The sequence below is a fragment of the Bos grunniens genome, chromosome 10, assembly GCF_055505025.1.
Source record: "Bos grunniens cultivar Pamir isolate PY7600 chromosome 10, Bosgru_T2T1.0, whole genome shotgun sequence".
Classification (NCBI taxonomy): domain Eukaryota; kingdom Metazoa; phylum Chordata; class Mammalia; order Artiodactyla; family Bovidae; genus Bos; species Bos grunniens.
This window is the reverse complement of record NC_141174.1, coordinates 3,166,080-3,183,692: the sequence shown is the minus strand read 5'-3', so window position 1 is coordinate 3,183,692 and position 17,613 is coordinate 3,166,080. Positions and strand designations below refer to the sequence as shown.

Below are 17,613 nucleotides of genomic sequence, written 5' to 3'. Positions count from 1 at the left end.
GTAACAGAGATCCCGCACAGCCAAAAGTGAAGTAACTGATTTTTCAAGACAAACTTACAGTTCAAAACCATTCAGAGAAAATATATTTAAATCCACAGTACTAACTGTTAGTCATTCGAGTCTGTGTACACTCGTGCACTTCATAACCACTGCAGTACTGTGCTAATTGTCCTCCTGCCTGTGAAGATGTTTGTGACATCTCAGAGGATCTAATAATACACTAGGCCAGGACCACAAGTTCGATGCGCCCTCAGGTCTGAGTATGCTGACTGGCAGAAATTGGAGGCAGAGGCCCCAGCTGCCAGGACACAGGGGCACCTGGGAGACGGAGGCCTGAGCAGAGCGGAGCCTGAGCCAGGCAGCCAGATGACCCAGAGTGGACACGCGGACACGAAAACGGCACCAATGCCTGGGCAACGCTGAGGGCCTCACAGTGAAAAGGTTTCAGTGGGAAGACAGAGAACAGCAAGGCTGAGACAAGCAATTGTTACTTAATAAAAAAGTGTGTGTGTGTGTGTGTGTGTGTTAGTTGCTCAGCTGTGTCCAACTCTGCGACCCTGTGGACTGTAGCCTGCAAGGCTCCTCAGTCCATGGGATTCTCCAGGCTAGAATACTGGAGTGGGTTGCCATGTCCTTTTCCAGATCTTCCCGACCCAGGGATCGAACCCAGGTCTGTACACAATATTTTAAAATATACAATACAACCTCTATACAGAACAGTGTAGAAGAGAGGAGAACCAGCTACAGAGACAAACACAGGTTTAAAATCCAGTCCCTCACTAGCTGTGTGACCTTGGGAAAGTTACTCAGCATCGCAGAGTCCACTTTCTCATCTGTAGAGACAATAGGCCTGTTGTAAGCTGGACACAGTGAAGCAGCCTGCTCTGCCCTCGGGAATGCTCTGGGAATGGCCTTCACCAGCTAGAAATGATGTTATGCTGTTTCCTAGTTTGCCTCAAGTGGATAACAAACTGCTTAAACCAGCGTGCTTTATCACACCGAGTATGAAGGAGCTGCATTTTTCTACCAGGGGCCTTCCTTGGGCTCTCAGCTGACTCAGTCTCTCTTTTAAAGACATCTGGGGTGCTCGGGTTTTTGGTCTCAGTGAAGCAGCCCAAAATCACCCTCCAGTCCCCAGAGGTCACAGCACAGCAGTTTAAGCTGCACCCACACAGACAGGGACACACAGAACCCACTAAGGACACCTCAGGGGAGCCTCGCTGACCCCACAGGAGCCCACTGAGCCGCAGGCTGTTTTTACCGGTGGCTCACAAGGCAGTCTTGGCCCAAGTCGTGAAATCCTCACTCCTCTCCCCTGGCACCACCTTCTGGATACGCCCATCCACTGCTCCTATCCTACTCCACAGAGCCCCCTACGTTCACCTTTCCCTGGGTCTAAGCCTTATCTCTAACAATGTCACCAAGATTCTAGTCAATCCCCATCATTTCCAAAGATAACCAAACTCAAGAGTGTTCCAAAATAAAGCAAAAATAGAGTAAAATGTGTGTGTCTACTGGGCTACCGGGCTGTTTGAAAGGAGTTCAAAAGAAAAAGCTTTAAGAACTCGCGGAAGTCAAAGACAAGACGGACAAAGGGCAGACGGTGCAGAGAAGGGCAGGTTTGCAGGGGGCACCACGCTGTGGGGTGAGGCCCCCGCGCCCACCCCGCACGGCCCACGGCTCACCCCCAGAGGCGGAAGCCCTTCCACTGCATTCTTCTTCGCGGAGAGGAGATCGGACGCTGGCCTCTTCTGCAGGGAGTCCCTCCGGGCGCGGTACCTCCCCGACGTGGTGAGGTCCGACTCGGACGCCGATGGCGACAAGAGCCCGTCCCGCCGGGGCCGCGGGCCCTCCCCAGGCGCGGCGCCTGGGGCCTGGGGCTCCAGGATGTGCAGGGGCCCAGGGGCCAGGGGCGCGGCGTGGGGGGCGTCTGGGGGGCGGCCGCCCCGGGAGCCGAGTGGCAGCGCGGGCCCCTCCTCGGGGTCCTCGTCCTCATCCTCATCGCTGCTGTGGATCAGCACGGTGGCGTCCGACAGGGACTTCCCATGCCCACCTCGCAGGCTGCCCCGCAGCCCGGCGGCGCAGTCCTCCGCCCGCAGCGCCCGCTCCCCCGCCGCCAGGGCCGGTGCAGCCCTCTCCTGCAGCCGCAGGCCCTCGAGGCCGTGCGCCAGGCCGGCCAGCTCGACGCTGTTGCGCTTCTGCAGCCGCGCGCGCCGGGCAGCCGTCAGCGGCTCGCTCACCTCCTGCAGCGAGTGCGCCACCGGCGAGCTGTCCTCCTGGAAGGTCTGCACCGAGTGGTGCACGCGGCGCGTGATGAGGTCGGGGTTGCTGCTGCTGATGGGCGGCTGGCGGGACAGGTCCGGGGTGCTGTTGGCCGGCCGCGGGTGCGGGTAGGGGGGCGGTGGGCGGTACACCTGCGTCCTCAGGATGCTGGGCGCCGGGCAGTCGCGCGCCTGCAGCTGCGCGTTGGTCAGCTCGGGCACGCTCACGGCACCCAACCCCGGGCGCCGCCCCGCCGCTGAGGCATAGGGGTAGGGGGCCGGGCTGTGGAAGCTGTGGCTAAGGCTGAAGGCGCAGGGGGCCATGGGTGGAGATCCCGGGCGCGCGTGCTCGCGGATCTCGGGCTGGCTGTACACCAGGCTGAGGTTCCGCAGAGAGCGGCTCTGCCGCTCGGCCGGCGCCACGCCGCGCTGCAGCTGCTTCATGACCGTCTCGTAGTCCGGGGTCGGGCGGTAGGACGGCGGGATCAGGGCGCTGTGCCGGTGCGAGGGCACGTAGTCGGGCCTCAGGACGTCGCTGCCCGTGATGCTGGGGTTCGAGGACCCGGGCGAGGGCTGCAGGTAGGGCTGCGGGCTATTCAAGGAGCTGGTGCTGTGCGCGCTGTACACGCTGCCGTTGCGGACGCGCCCGCCGAGCTCCACCTGCGCGCGATCCAGGCTGGTCTGAGAGTGACCGTAGAAGCCGTTCTGGTTGGTCACGAAGAGGTTATCTGGGGGCGGGCGGGGCAAGACAGCGTGCATTTTATAATGAGGCTTTTTTCTGAATGTACTGAACTGAACCAATTACTCAAGACAAACACTGAGATGGCCCGAATGCTGATGACGTTTATGAAACTCCAGGCTGAAGGGACCCGGCGGCTCTACTCACACCGCCAGACCCTGGACGCGCAGTTTCTGGGCGCCTCGCCTCCTCACCTCCAGAATGGGGTGGTTCTGCCTGCTCCAAGAGTGGGATTCAGGACCTCACACCCAGTAAAGAACAGCCAAATCAATGTTCAGCATTAAGAGTACAACTACACCACCACAAAATGGGCTGTGCTGTGCTTGGGCACAGACTCAAACTCCCATGGCTTCTGCGGGAAAGCACACTCCTCCTTGGGTTACCCGCCCCCCTGCCCTGGCAAGAGGGCTCTGGGCCAGAGCCCCTTCCCTCTGGAAGGTTGGCCAGGGTGGCTGGAGGAGGAGGCAGGGGACTCTGTATCCTCTGTAACCTCTGCTCACATTCCCTTGACTGTGATTCCACAGGGAGGAGGGTACCCCGAGAGCAGTCAGAGCCAGGGGGCCCGACTGCTGGTGAAACTGTTTTACTAGAGACAAAGCAGGCTTTCCAGAAATCTGGGGAGCTAAGAGCAGAAATACCCCTAGGTGTGTGGCCCTGCTGATGCTGAGCGAGTTCAAGCACCGGCTGTCTGTAAACATTTCCTGAAATGAAACTCAAGGCGGACTGTGTAGATTCCTCCAGAATGAAGATAACAGGGCAAGGAGTTCAGCAGGATCTAAGCCTCACGAGGTCCTCGAGTGTCACCGGTAGCTGCACACCTCAGCAGGGGCGGGAAGCCAAGGAGACCCCCGCAAAGACAGCCGCCCCTGCCCGAGTAAGACGGGTCACAGTGAGCACCTCACGTGTCCACGGACGCTGCGTGTGCGCCTGCTTGGGCTGGAAGGAGGCCTGCTTCTTCAGTCCAGCCTGCAGTTCACCTGAAAACTACCCAGGGTGACTTCTAACACGTCAATGGAAAGAACACCAGAGAATAGTTGCCACTGATAAAAACATTCTTTTTCTGACTCAAAAGCCTCATGACGGTTTTGTCCAAGGGAACAGTAGGCCAGCGTCTCAGGCGTGGCTTCTATTCCGGCGGCACACACAGCCATGGAGACAAGGGCCTCAGAGGCAGCTCGTGCTCTCCCTGCGATCGCACCGAGCTTCTCCCGTCTTGCGAGCACCCCGAGGTCTGCATCTGTGGAGCCCCCTTTCCTCACAGCTGCCAGCGCTCGCTCAGCCTCACCCCCGCCCGCCTAGACCAGCATGATACCTGCTGGTCCTGCTCTGCGCACCCCCAAACCATCCAATGATGAGTCGGATGTGTAGAAGACTCTGCTAAGAACTAACAGGGCAGTCGGGGCGGGGAGGGTGTAGGGAATGATTAGGATCCAAAGAAAAAGGGAAAGGTAAGCACAAAAATCACAGGAACCCAAGGAAGTGTTGCAACTGAAGGAGGGAAGTGTAGCGAGTGAAGGAGCCCAGTGTCACAGGAGCTGGGGGAGGGAAGGAGCGCTTCCGGCTGGGGCTGAGCGATGGGGTCAGGGACACCTCCAGGACACACAGCACTCGGGACCTGGAGAGCGGGCAGTTGCAGTTTCACCAGCAGTCGGGCCCCCTGGCTCTGACTGCTCTCGGGGTACCCTCCTCCCTGTGGAATCACAGTCAAGGGAATGTGAGCAGAGGATACAGAGGATACAGAGTCCCCTGCCTCCTCCTCCAGCCACCCTGGCCAACCTTCCAGAGGGAAGGGGCTCTGGCCCAGAGCCCTCCTGCCAGGGCAGGGGGGCGGGTAACCCAAGGAGGAGTGTGCTTTCCCGCAGAAGCCATGGGAGTTTGAGTCTGTGCCCAAGCACAGCACAGGCCATCCGGCGGAAGCGCGTGGGCAGGGGGTAGGCAGGGAAAGGGCGCCAAGGGTGACAGCGGGGCGGGCAGCCGGGAGACTTGGCAGACATGGAGTGGCTGGAGGAGCCTGTGGCTGGAGAGAGCTCAGAGCGGGCGCGGGAGGTGAGACCTGGAACAGGAGCACAGAGGGGCATCTCAGAGGATGCTGAACACTAGACACGGACGATGGTCAGGGAAATGGGATGAGCCCGGCCACTGAGTGTCAGATGAACCGCGGAGGGTGGGAACTGAGGACGTCAGCGCCTGTGATGCAGCGACTCACGAGAGGTCTCAAAAAAAAAAAAAAAAAAAAAAGACTGCATTGGCAGGAGCAGAGGGATAGGGAGGAGGAGATATGGAACAGATGCTCCATGAAGTTAATCAGAGGCAAGAGGATTTGCAACTGTCTGGGTACTGAAGGCAAAAAAAGAAAAGAAACATTATAAACAGTTTGGAATCCCAGGAACCAGTGGGTGACTTCACCATAAAGGAGTACAGAACCTGGCAAAGGGCCTTATAGAGCAGGGTGATGAGCTCAATTCCAGGATGCCACTGCAGCAAGTGGCGGCAGCAGATAATGTTACGAGTGCTCCCACTCAGCCCGCGGTCCTGCTGGCCCCCTGAATGGCCCCCAGGCCGTTGGACAGGGGACACGTGGGGCCGCAGCTCAGGAATAAAGGTGGGCTGGGGAACGCAGACAGTCCTCCTCCTTGCTGAGACCCCAACTGCGGATGAGACGAGATCAACCGGATGCCTGTGGAGGGAGCGGGCCCTCGGCAGACCTCCGGGACAGGGAGCACCAAGGGGGCAGGAGCGGAGAGCATCCAGCGCGCAGAAGAGGCTGGAACGCTGGGGTCCGATGGGAAGGAGGGTGCGTGGGACCTGCGCGAGGGCAGCTTGGCGGAGCAGCACAGACGGGAGGGGAAGGGGAACCAGTAAGCAGAAGGGGCACAGAGTAGCGCTCTCAGAAGTGGGGAGAAAATGAAAGAAGAGACAGTTCACACCGCAGTCTGGAGGGAGAGGAAGACATTAGGAGGCTCGCAGAGAGAGGAAAAGAGAGGACCGGGGAGGAAACACACTGAAGAAAAGAGAGATTTTTTGGGGGTGGGGGGCGGGTGTCAAAGCCACAGGAGGGCAGAGTGGGAGGAGGAGAAGCCAGTGAGGAAGGTAAAAGCAACCCCCCGAGGCGCACACTCTGGGACTCCACAGTCGAATCCGTCCCCCTGCCCCTCCACCCCGCGCCCGGAGAACCTCACCCAACACACAAGGCGCAGCGCCAACAGCGCGCCACCGCCCGCCTCCTGGTCCCTCACGCCGCCCTCCAGTCCCCTGCAGGCCTGAGTCCAAGCACCCGCTTCGCCGTCTGTGCCGGCGCAGTCACCCCCCGCACAAAAGCAGGGGCAGCGGCCCCACCCGGGAGCTCGCCACTCCCGCCTTTCGAAGTCACCCCTCTTTCCAGGAAGCCTTTCTCAGACTGCCCAGCTCACGCTCGTCACAACATGCCTGTTCCCTTTGTACCTAAGTCATCTGTGTGCTTGTGTTATCCTCCTCTATTAGCTTCCACATCTAAGCTTCTTAAGATGTGGAATTACCTCTCTGCATCCATCTCCCCGCCTTTACAGCAGAGCCTTGTGGACAGAGTAAAGTAATAATGCTTGTAAAATGAATGCTGGAGATACAGCTTCAGAGGCCCTGTCTTCACATAACTCAATATGCCCATCATTTGAAAGATAAACATAAATAGAGGAAAATAATCGTTTACAATGGGAAGGTCTCAGGCAGGAAAAAACACAGAACAAGCCTGGGACCTCCCGGGCCAGAAATCACAGAAGCGCTCAGAGCCCATGGGGCACACGTTAACAGGACTTGGGAGCCAGTTTGAAGGAGTGCCCATGGGCCAAATTCAGGATCAGATCTCAGCATCAGAATCTGATACAACATGTTTACTACCCATATCCCCAAAAAACTGACTCTAATGAGTACAGGTTGGCTATCATCATGACAATAATTCTGTGAAGTTAAATTTTTAAGTTATTTGTGTAATAACTTCAGGCAAAAAACTATCCTGGCTTCAAGGTCTCCAAGCCTTCATGATTTATTCAAATTATAGTAATTTTGTAAGGCATTTCAGAAATGGTGTACTTTACCTAGGGAAGAGGTGTACGGTTCTGTGTAATGTCCGTTATAGTGCAGCTGGGGTGGGGCGGCCATCGCATAGGGTTGCGGCTTGGGCTAAGAATCGGAAAGTTGGAAACAGGGTTAAAACACATCGTCTATGGAACATGTGTAAACAGTTCTTTTCTGGCTTCTTTCTTTTCACTGAGAAACTTCTGAAGGAGCCTGACGTATCATATATGAAAAATAAATATCAAGACCCTATAGCTCTTACCCTATCTATCCTTTGCAGGGTTTTCCAGAAAGGCAATGCTAAGCGCTATGCTCTGTTATCAGGCAGCAGACAGCACAAGAAAGCAGGAACAGACACAGGTTTCCTGAATTCTTATATAAACAATCAATTAGAAAAAACTTATATGTACTATCTTTAATCTTATTAGCTAAACCATCTAGTATTTTAAATATCCACTAACTTCTGATTACTCTTGGCTAATAGTCAATATCTTTAGTATTAGGTTGGACCTAATATTTTAAAATATATAACACAATAAATGTTACATATATAAATATTAGGCTTAAGTTGTAGAAAATCACCATTTCTTTGGTCAAATGTCAGCATACTTTAACAGTTCAAACTAAAAACGAACACTGCTAAAAGCGTATTTTATTAAGGAAAGCGACGGCACTAAAACAAAAAAAGGCAATTGTAATTTTCCTTCTTTCCTACCAGAGACATCCTCGAAGAAGACCTCCTCCTAACTGGGTTCACTATGACGGTCTGAGTTTGCCTGTAAAAATAAGACATGTCTTTGAGAAACACATATATACGTGCTCATATGCACACACTCTTCCTAGACATGCTAATAAGAAAGTAAAGGATAAATCTTCCCAAGCGACCAACTCATCCAGTCATCAATCAGAAAAAAGGCAGGTGGTCTCCCGGCTGCACTCCAGGGTCTGAGCCTCTCGGAGCAGCCGTCGGTCGCCTGGCCGAGCCCAGGACCAGGCAGGAAGAGCTGTCCCCGGTCCATGCAGGCAGGCCCTCCGGAGCGACCAGCAGCAGAGCGGAGGGGGCGCCAGGCCAGAGGGCCACAGACTCAACCCCAGGGAAGAGACGGCGCAAACGCGCTTCTCCTGCGGGCTGGGCTCAGCGCTGACCACCTCCGTTCTCAGCGCTCAGGACGGACCGCCAGCTGCCAGCCTCACAGCCAGAAGCAATGGAGTGCCTTTGATGGAGAGCCTGTGAGCCGCGGACCACACACATGATCAAGAGACAAGCTGGGAACTTGGGAAACTTAGGAGTATGTGTGTTAGCTGCTCAGTTGTGTCCGACTCTTTGTGACTCCCTGGCCGTCGCCCACCAGGCTTCTCCATCGATGGGATTCTCCAGGCAAGAATACTGGAGGGGGTTGCCATGCCCTTCTCCATAAGAATAGGTATTTCCTCTAAGAAACTAAGGTAGGGAGAGCAAAAGAGTAGGAACGTTGGTTCAGTGGGCTGGTGGTAACTCCATTTACTTTCCTTTGCAAGAAACTTCTCTCTGGTTCTAAGTGTACTTTTAAAAAAGAAATGAAAAGTATTCAGGAGTCCTGGCTAACATTTATCAGATAATTTGAGATTTTAAGCTTTTCAGAGCAAGCTCCATCTTTGAATAAACATAGGTCACAAAGAAGAAAAAGAAAATTCCTTTTGTCAGAATCTATCTTTTAAAGATAAAGGCAGGAATTTTTGTTGTTGTTCTTGTGTGTGGTCAGTTTTATTGCAAGTAAGATCTAGGAACCTATACACGTAGGATTCTTGGGTTTGATCATGATGCAATTTTGTCAAAGCTCTTTTTGAAAAACCTTTGAGCATATATTCCTGGCCCATAAGCTTATGTGACATGTAATAACAGATTACAAAAAATGTCATCCTTGGTTATAGTGTTCCTAAGGACTAATTATTAGAAAATCCGTAATCACAAAATGAACATGAATTCCATTTAATCAGTAAATTTACCATCTCAAGCCTCAAGTCTCGTCTCAAAAATTATTTTCAGCACTGTAACAACTAATTTCTTCTATTAAATCCCTTAATATTAGCTAATTTTTATATGATTTTTGCTGCTAAGTCGCTTCAGTCGTGTCCGACTCTGTGCAACCCCATAGACGGCAGCCCACCAGGCTCCCCCATCCCTGGGATTCTCCAGGCAAGAACACTGGAGTGGGTTGCCATTGCCTTCTCCAGTGCATGAAAGTGGAAAGTGAAAGTGAAGTCGCTCAGTCATGCCCGACTCTTAGCGACCCCATGGACTGCAGCCTACCAGGCTCCTCTGTCCATGGGATTTTCCAGGCAAGAGTACTGGAGTAGGGTGCCATTGCCTTCTCCAAGATTTTTGAGGTAAAAGAAAATTACTCCTAATAGAACTATCAAGTAGCTGCAACTGCTTTTATGAGTTGACTTTTTTTGATTAAACATTTTAAAAAGTAACTTCCTTTTATTATCATTGGAACGAATTAAGATTGTTGATGAAGAATAGATGTCTCTATTCCAAAGGATGCTCCCATTCTGCCAGTAATTATTATGCAACAAAAATAAAATGGATGTCAATTCCATTAGATTGCAAAAATACCCACATCAGTTGGTAAAACATTAGTAAAGTCAGGAGGGTGTATCTGAGCCTTTTTTCCCCTCTTATTTTTAATTGAAAGGTAATTACAATATTGTGATGGTTTCCGCCATACATCAACATGGATCAGACACAGGTATACACACGTCCCCTTGCTCGAGCCTCCCTCCCCCTCCCACCCCTCTAGTTGTCACAGAGGTCACAGTTGTCATCATGATCAAACCCAACTGCATCATGATCAAACCCCGGTCTGAGTTCCTGAGTCACAGCGGATTCCCACCATCTATTGCACACGTGTTAGTGTGTGTCAGTTCTCTTTTAAAACGCTCCTTAACTGCACACTGCTGTTGCTCAGTTGCTGGGTCGTGTCTGACACTTTGCCCCGTGGACTGCAGCCCTCCAGGGACAGAGACCAAGCCCTTCTGCATTGGCAGGCTGGATTCTTTACCATCAGGCCACCAGGGACGATCCTTAACTGCACGTTAATACATTCTTCAATTTAGCATTCAGGACTTGAAGACACTGCATTCTGCAGCCTCGAGGTTTACTTTTCCTTTACTCTCCATCATCAGGGCTAGATTTAGGCCATCCTAGTTGGCCTCTGAAGTTTATATTTAGTCCAGAGACTCACTAAATTGACTAAACCTTAAAAGGACTACAAATTCAAAACACAGAGATGAGGAAAATGGCCGTTGATAGGATCTTCCAACGAGGTGTCCAGAGTTGCCCAGCCGGACACAAAAACAAAGTCTGTTAAACACGAAGCCCAAGGATGTGAGCTTCGGAGCAGAGGCGGCACTCCGCATGGGGGTCTATCCTGGCGCCTGCTGGCAGCCCCCAGGGTGGAGGCGGCACCCCACACGGGGGTCTATCCTGGCGCCTGCTGGCAGCCCCCAGGGTGGAGGCGGCACCCCACACGGGGGTCTATCCTGGCGCCTGCTGGCAGCCCCCAGGGTGGAGGCGGCACCCCACACGGGGGTCTATCCTGGCGCCTGCTGGCAGCCCCCAGGGTGGAGGCGGCACTGCAGAGGCCACTTCTGCTAAAAACAAACCAGCACGTCTTCCTGCTGCCCAGCTGACGTAGGCAGCCTCTCCATCGGGTCTACATGTTCTAACCTCCTTTTTCTTCTTGCCAAAATCCTTGTCAAAGCAGTTTTCTAGGAGACCAGCTAAACTGAGTACACAAGAGAGAACGGTGAACAGTTGGTAGTGTTTAGGGGCAGTTACTATGCTGGTGGGTGCTTCTAAAAATGAGACAGCTAAAGATTTCGGGGGGGCTGGAAATCACTGGAATGTGTGTATTGGAGAAGACACAAGAAGAAAAGGTTGCTAGCCCAAGTAAAACAAATGACATTACTTACTGAAACAGTGCGAAAGGCTATACACGATTACCTCGGGGAATCCAAACACCAACCCTGAGAAGGAGGCTGGTGGGTATCTTTCCTTACAGATAAGGAAATGGATATTTAGATTAAGTAAATTGTTCCTGGTCACATGGCAAATAAGCAGAACTGGCATCAGAACCGGGCGGGTCTGTCAGATTCCTGAGCACACGCTCCTAATAGCTGATTACCTGACACCCCCTCCCCACCCCAACAGACACATGGGCTCCACCGAGGCAAAGGACACACCATTGTGCCACTGGTGCCTGGCACACAAGGAAGCTGCCAAATGTGTGCTGAACAAGTGAAGGAGACAGTGAGTGAGGACTGCAATGGATGCTTACGGCTAAGCACTTACAATCTGGGCTTCCCTGACGCTCAGCTGGGAAAGAACCCGCCTGCAATGCAGGAGACCCCGGCTCAACCCCTGGGTCAGGAAGATCCACTGGAGAAAGGAAAGGCTACCCACTCCAGTATTCTTGGGCTTCCCTTGTGACTCAGCTGGTAAAGAATCCACCTGCAATGCAGGAGACCCCAGCTCAATCCCTGGGTCAAGAAGATCCACTGGAGAAGGGAATGGCTACCCACTCCAGTATTCTGGCCTGGAGAATTCCATGGGCTGTATAGACCATGGGGTCACAAAGAGTCGGACACGACTGAGCGACTTTCACTTGGGCTTCCCTAGTGACTCAGTTGGTAAAGAATCTACCTGTAATGCATAAGACCCAGGTTCAATCCACAAGTCAGGAAGATCCCATGGAGAAGGAAATGGCAACCCACTCCAGTACTCTTGCCTGGAAAATTCCACGGACAGAAGAGCAGGACAGGCTGCAGTCCACGGACTCCCAGCGTTGGACATGATTGTGCAACTAACTTTCACTTACAACTTACACTTGAGCTATAAAGACAGTAAATTTCCAAGAGCTGACTTTTGCTTTGTGAGCTTTGTTTCTTGTATATTTCAAGCTATAGAGGAGTGAGATTTTGATGCACAAAAAATATGTTGGTTAGTGGAAATACCCAGAAAATATTGACCTCAGTGACCTTCCTTTAATGGGACAGGGGCTTTCTCTTCTTCCAGGCTTCTCACGGTGTCTTCAAAAACCCTGTAGTAGGCCAAGAAGGGGGACAGCCCCAGCTCCCTCCGGGCAGGGCCAGTGCATCTCCTGATCACAGAAGTCTCCAGAACAGACTGGCTGCTATATTTGCCAGTAGCCTTAAACTGCAGGAACACTCGCCAATGCTGACAAGGCTGAGCAAGGAGCCCACTGGCGACAGGAATTCAACCTCCTCCTCTAGAGAAAGTCTGTGGAAACTTCTGCCACTCGGCTTTGCAGGTTTGGGGACACTAGACTCCCCTTCCCCCGCTCTCCCCAGAGAGGAGAGAAAGAGCCTCCCACACACCAAGCACCCTCTCAAGATTCCTTTTCCCTCTGATTCTTCTCATGCAAATTCAACAGGTCAATGATAGCATGAATGGGTCTGCGGCTTGGGGTGGCAGAGAAGGGGAGAGAAGTCATTTGACCTAAGAAACTGTCACTACCTCATTTAATTCCTATTCCAACTCTAAAGAAATGCTAAATAAAACTCACATTATCCTCACACTATAAATTAAGAAAGCAAAGAGAGGGATTCCCCTGGTGGTCCAGTGGCTGGCTCTGCATGCAGGAGGGTCAGTTCAATCCCTGGTCGGGGAACTAAGAGCCCACGTGTCACAGGCCAACTGAGTCCAAGTGCTGCAACGAAGGCCAAGCACAGCCAAAAAAAGAATTCATTTCTCTTCACCTGGGGATCGAGTGCTACATTCACTTCCTGTAGAATGAAGAGGGTATCTTCCATCGTAAATTATTTCATAGCAATAGTTCATGAAAATGGACTTCCATGATTTAACACGTACGGAAATTAAAAGCAAAATGTAGAAAATAGACCTTTACATATAATTATTTCATTTTAAAAATACTCATTTTCCTTATACAAATGTAACATATTCAAATGAGGATCTAATATAAATGTGGTTTTATTTCTATTTGGGAATAAATAGTAATATTATTTTTAAAAAATGAGCTAAGACTGAGTCATTTACCCCCACACACACATAAATTATTTATTTTCCTTCTGAACTTTAAAACTGTTACCAAGGGGTGATTTGCCAAAAAACTCTTTTAAAAAGGTATTAACCACCAACCAACAGGGATGCCTACTGGAAAAAGATTCTATCTTATGGTTTATTTCAAATGACTGATTCTCCATCAATTTCCAGGGGAGGTGGGGGGAAGTGAGCTGAGGGAATGATGGCTCATTATTACGAATACTCTTAAACTTATGAAAGGCTTTACATCTACGAAAGGGCTGTGGCCCAGGAGACTGCACACGTACTGCTCTGAGCGGAACACACGTATACACACAAAGCATTGCCACCCACGCCCGTAAGAGCCCGGTGCGGAGGAGCCCCAGATGCCACCGCACGGGACCCCGGCGCAGCGGAGCCCGCCGCGAGGGGGCGCCCTCCTCACACAAAGGTGCGGGAGCCCCGAGCCCCGCAGCAGGCAGAGGTGGCGGCGGCCACGGGGAAGGAGGCCGCTGCGCCTGGGGGTTCGCGTTTTCCGCGGCCCCGGCGGCAGAAGCAGCGGGACTCATCTCATATGAAAGGACGGTGGAGGGAACGGGGATGCAGGGAACCCGGGGCCTCAGGGCTAATTAATTGCTGGATGGTCCTCCCCAGCGGACGTCCTTCCCGGCCCCAAGCCGGGCCTGCCTATTTCTCTTCGCACCGCTGCTCCTTCACACTGGGGCCCATGAACCGCGGAGCGCCTCTCCTTAACGGGCCCTAAGGTACAAGCCGTCCTTCCGTCAGGAATGAAGGACGGCGGCGGGGAGCAGGACGGCTCGTCCCCCCGGACTTCCCGAGCCTGCTTCAGGCTCGTCACTCGGAAGCCGGCCCCGGCCCCGCCGGACGCCCGGGCCTGAAGACTCGAGGGAGGAGCCCTGCGCCCCCAGCCCCGGCGGACGGACGCGCCGGGCCCGCGAGGCTCGGCCCGGGCAGGGCCCACGGCCCGGACTCCCGACCCTGCTCCCAGCTGCCAGCCGCGTGGTAGGGCGCGAGTCCGCGCTTGTCTATCTCCACAGCGTCCCTGTGAATGGGCACCTGGACAGTGCAGACGGGCTGCTGTGAAGCCAGAGACGAAGGCGGGCCACATGGCGCCTGACACAGGAAGCGCCGACTGAACCACGTGATAAGCGGCAGGAAAAGCAGCACTGAGCGCGGTACGCGACAGGCACCGCGCGGCGGCCGGGCAGCAGCGCTCACTCTGGATCTGCAGGAATGAGGGTGAGCCCGCCTGAGAACAGGAGGGCGGGCGCCCGGCGAAGGCCTGGGGCCGTGAGGGGCACCGGCAGGGCAGGGACCGAGGGCCCTGGGAGCCAGGACGGAGGCTCGGCGGGGCACTAGGCCCGGAGGAGGCGGGCTAGAGGCGAGGACAGCACAGACGTGGGCCTGAGCGATGACTGGGAGCAAAGCTGCACGTTTGGCTCATCGGTTAAGGAGACTGCCCAGAGCAGGCGCAACAGGGCCAGCAGGCTGACTGGGGGCCAGCTGGTGAGCTGGAGCAGAGGGCAGGGCTTCAAGAACAGGGGTGGGGAAGGAGCGGAACCGCTCTGCTTCACGTGGCCTTCTGCCGGGAAGCCTCTCCGAGCCTGTGCATCCGGTTAGGTACCCTTCTCCCAAGGGCTCTGACAGCACCACACACATCCCGGGGCAGGGCGCGTAACACTCGCTTCCCCGCGTTCACTCGGCAAATCCGTCAAGGCCCCCGGGGAGCAAGGCCCTTGCTCAGCACCGGGAATACAGGGGTTAACAAGAGGGGCGCGGTCTGGGCTCTACAGACAGGCCGAGGGCGGATGGCTGGGAGGGGATGCAGACCACAGAGAGGGGTTACCCAGATCAGGGGGCTGCGGGCCATGAAGGGGAAACAGGTAGCAGATGGAGACGGGTGCCGGGGTGGTCAAGAACCGCCTCTCTGGGCCTTGCCTGGGGGCCCCTGGCTAAGACCCTGCACTTACAATGCAGGGAGCTTGAGTTCAATCCCCAGTCAGAACTAGATGCCACATGCCACAACTAAGACCCGGCACAGCCAGATAAATATTTAAAACAAACAAAAAAACCGCTGATGAAGGGCACCTCTTAAGAGACCCTGATGCAATGCGGGGCCAGTACGTGAAGACTGGGGAGGGGAGGGGGTCGGACGGACAGAGGGCACGCTCACAGACCAGAAAGGATAGTAGTGTGGCTGGAGTGGGTGAGCAAGGAGGGCAGAGGGAACAGTGGAACCAGGCAAGCACAGCGCACACGCGGCTTTGCGCTTCCAAGGACGAGGGCGAGTCAGTGCAGGGCCTTAGGCAGAGTGAGAGGATTCCGGCTGACGATGCAGAGTCGGCTACAGGCAGGGAGGCCCAGAAACAGCCAGAGAGCTGCGGCAGTATTCCAGGTGAGAGCCAGGGCAGCCGGCACCAAGTTACCTGCTGAAGGACTGTCAAGATGGCCCGATTGAGAGACATTTTGAAGGTACAGAGTTCGCGGAGCGCAGGGACGAACTCCACGTGGCAGGGAAGGGAAGCAGGAATGAGGAGTTCTAGCTCCCGGGCTGGTGGTGCCTGTGCTGTGCCGCCGCCTGAGCAAACAGGCAGGAGCAGGAGCAGCAAACTCGGGCAGGAAGGCGAGCCGTGGGCAGAGAGTCTGGCTTTAGGCACTTTACCAAATCGGACAAGCCTGTGAGGCACCCAAGTGGAGATGCCAAGGAGGCAGCCGGGGGTGCGAGTGGAGAGCTCTCGGGAAGACAGGCTAGCGACAAAGTCAGGTGCACTGTAGGTACAGATGCTGCTACGAACCAGGTCAGGCCGAATCCCCTACAGGGTGAGTGTAGACGAGAAGAGGTCCGGGGGTGAAAGCAGCCAAGGTGACAGAGAAGAAACAGCCTCAGAAAGAGAAAAGGCAGGAGAACGGGGTCCTGGCAGCCAAGGAGGAGCACGGAGAAGAAACAGCCTCAGAAAGAGAAAAGGCAGGAGAAGAGGGTCCTGGCAGCCAAGGAGGAGCACGGAGAAGAAACAGCCTCAGAAAGAGAAAAGGCAGGAGAAGGGGGTCCTGGCAGCCAAGGAGGAGCACGGAGAAGAAACAGCCTCAGAAAGAGAAAAAGCAGGAGAAGGGGGTCCTGGCAGCCAAGGAGGAGCACCGATCGGGGTGCAGGGAGGAAGGGGCAGGCAGGGGTTTGGTGCCGCCCAGCACTCAAGTGAAGAGCTCATCAAATGGCCACTGGGTGAAAGTCTCCGTTACTCTGACAGGGGCGTCAGTGAGGAGGTGGCTTAAGGGAAACGGTGGGAGGGAGGGGAGAGAGAAAGATGATGCAACTCTTTCCAAGAGAAAAGAAGAAAGATACAGCACTGTGGCTACAGGGATGTGGAAACGGGGAAGATGTGTTTAGAAGTAAAATGTGACAGCATGTTTGCGTCCTGACAGGAATGACCCAGCAGAAAGGGGCAGACCCATGGGGCTAGGAAAAATGTACATTAAGAAGGGGTGTAAATTCTTCAAATGGCTGGAAGAGCTGAATGAGCTTTTATGACTCAAAGTGTTGATTAAAAAAATTTTTTTCCTTTTAGCTTTCAAGAATTAGAATAATTGTGTTACTAGTTGAAAGAAATCTTAGAGGCCTATTTGTAGATACTAGAGGTTGGTCCAAAGCTAAAATGAAAAATAACTGAGAAATAAAATTTTAACATACAAAAGCAAAGAGATTATTATAAAAATGTCATTCAAAAGTTATCTTCTTAAAAAAAATTGCCCTTATAGATGATACCCTATAGCTCAGGATGAAAACTTTTAAGGGCATCATTTTCCAGTATCCACGGGCAGGGTATACTTACAGGCTGCACTGATTTAGTCTGTAAAATTTATGTCGCGCAACACAGAGTCTCCAGACGTATTTTGCTGTTTCCATGTCTTCCTAGCAAACAAAAGACGCACGAAGTAAAGCAAAGGACATCTACAACTTGATACAGACCTCATCTGAGAACAAGACAGACACGGGTGACATGGTATACCAAAGTCACTTCTAACACACAGTGATTCTTGCATTTTCTACCACTGCACTCCTCATATGAATGTTGTAATTAGGATTCAAACTATGAAGACCACCTGGAGAAGGAAATGGCAACCCACTCCAGTATTCTTGCCTGGAAAATCCCATGGACACAGGAGCCTGGTAGGCTACAGACCACTGGGTCGCAAAGAGTCAGACACGACTCTTTCACACTTTTGGGGGAAGTGTACATAGGGTGCTTGGCTCAAAGTGTGGTGTCTAACAAGGGTTTAATAAAAGTTTCAGTACCTTAAAAAAAAATTATGAAGACCAACAAAAAGCTCTCAATAGTATGATTCTTATAGTAACAGTTTCTGGATGACTTAGAAATATTTAAATTATGAAAATGTCATCTTTTATTTTTACTCAAAGATGTGACTAAACAAAACATTTTATTATTGACAAACAGATACTCAAAGACATTTTTAAAAGAAGTAACTCAGACTCATGGCTT

General features: G+C 53.1%; 1 protein-coding gene across 6 annotated transcripts in view; it reads right to left on the bottom strand.

The window, feature by feature from the left end:
• The window catches only part of PTPN21 (protein tyrosine phosphatase non-receptor type 21), a 77,393-nt gene that overhangs the window by 11,218 nt on the left and 48,562 nt on the right, over positions 1-17,613 (bottom strand). For all 6 annotated transcript variants that reach the window (XM_086319282.1, XM_086319279.1, XM_086319283.1 and 3 more), the window contains 4 exons: positions 16,945-17,024; positions 7,766-7,826; positions 7,071-7,155; positions 1,686-2,989 (listed from right to left, as the gene is read on the bottom strand). In XM_086319282.1, the coding sequence (XP_086175408.1) occupies positions 1,686-2,989; positions 7,071-7,155; positions 7,766-7,826; positions 16,945-17,024 (1,530 nt within the window). The remainder of the gene's footprint in view (positions 1-1,685; positions 2,990-7,070; positions 7,156-7,765; positions 7,827-16,944; positions 17,025-17,613) is intronic.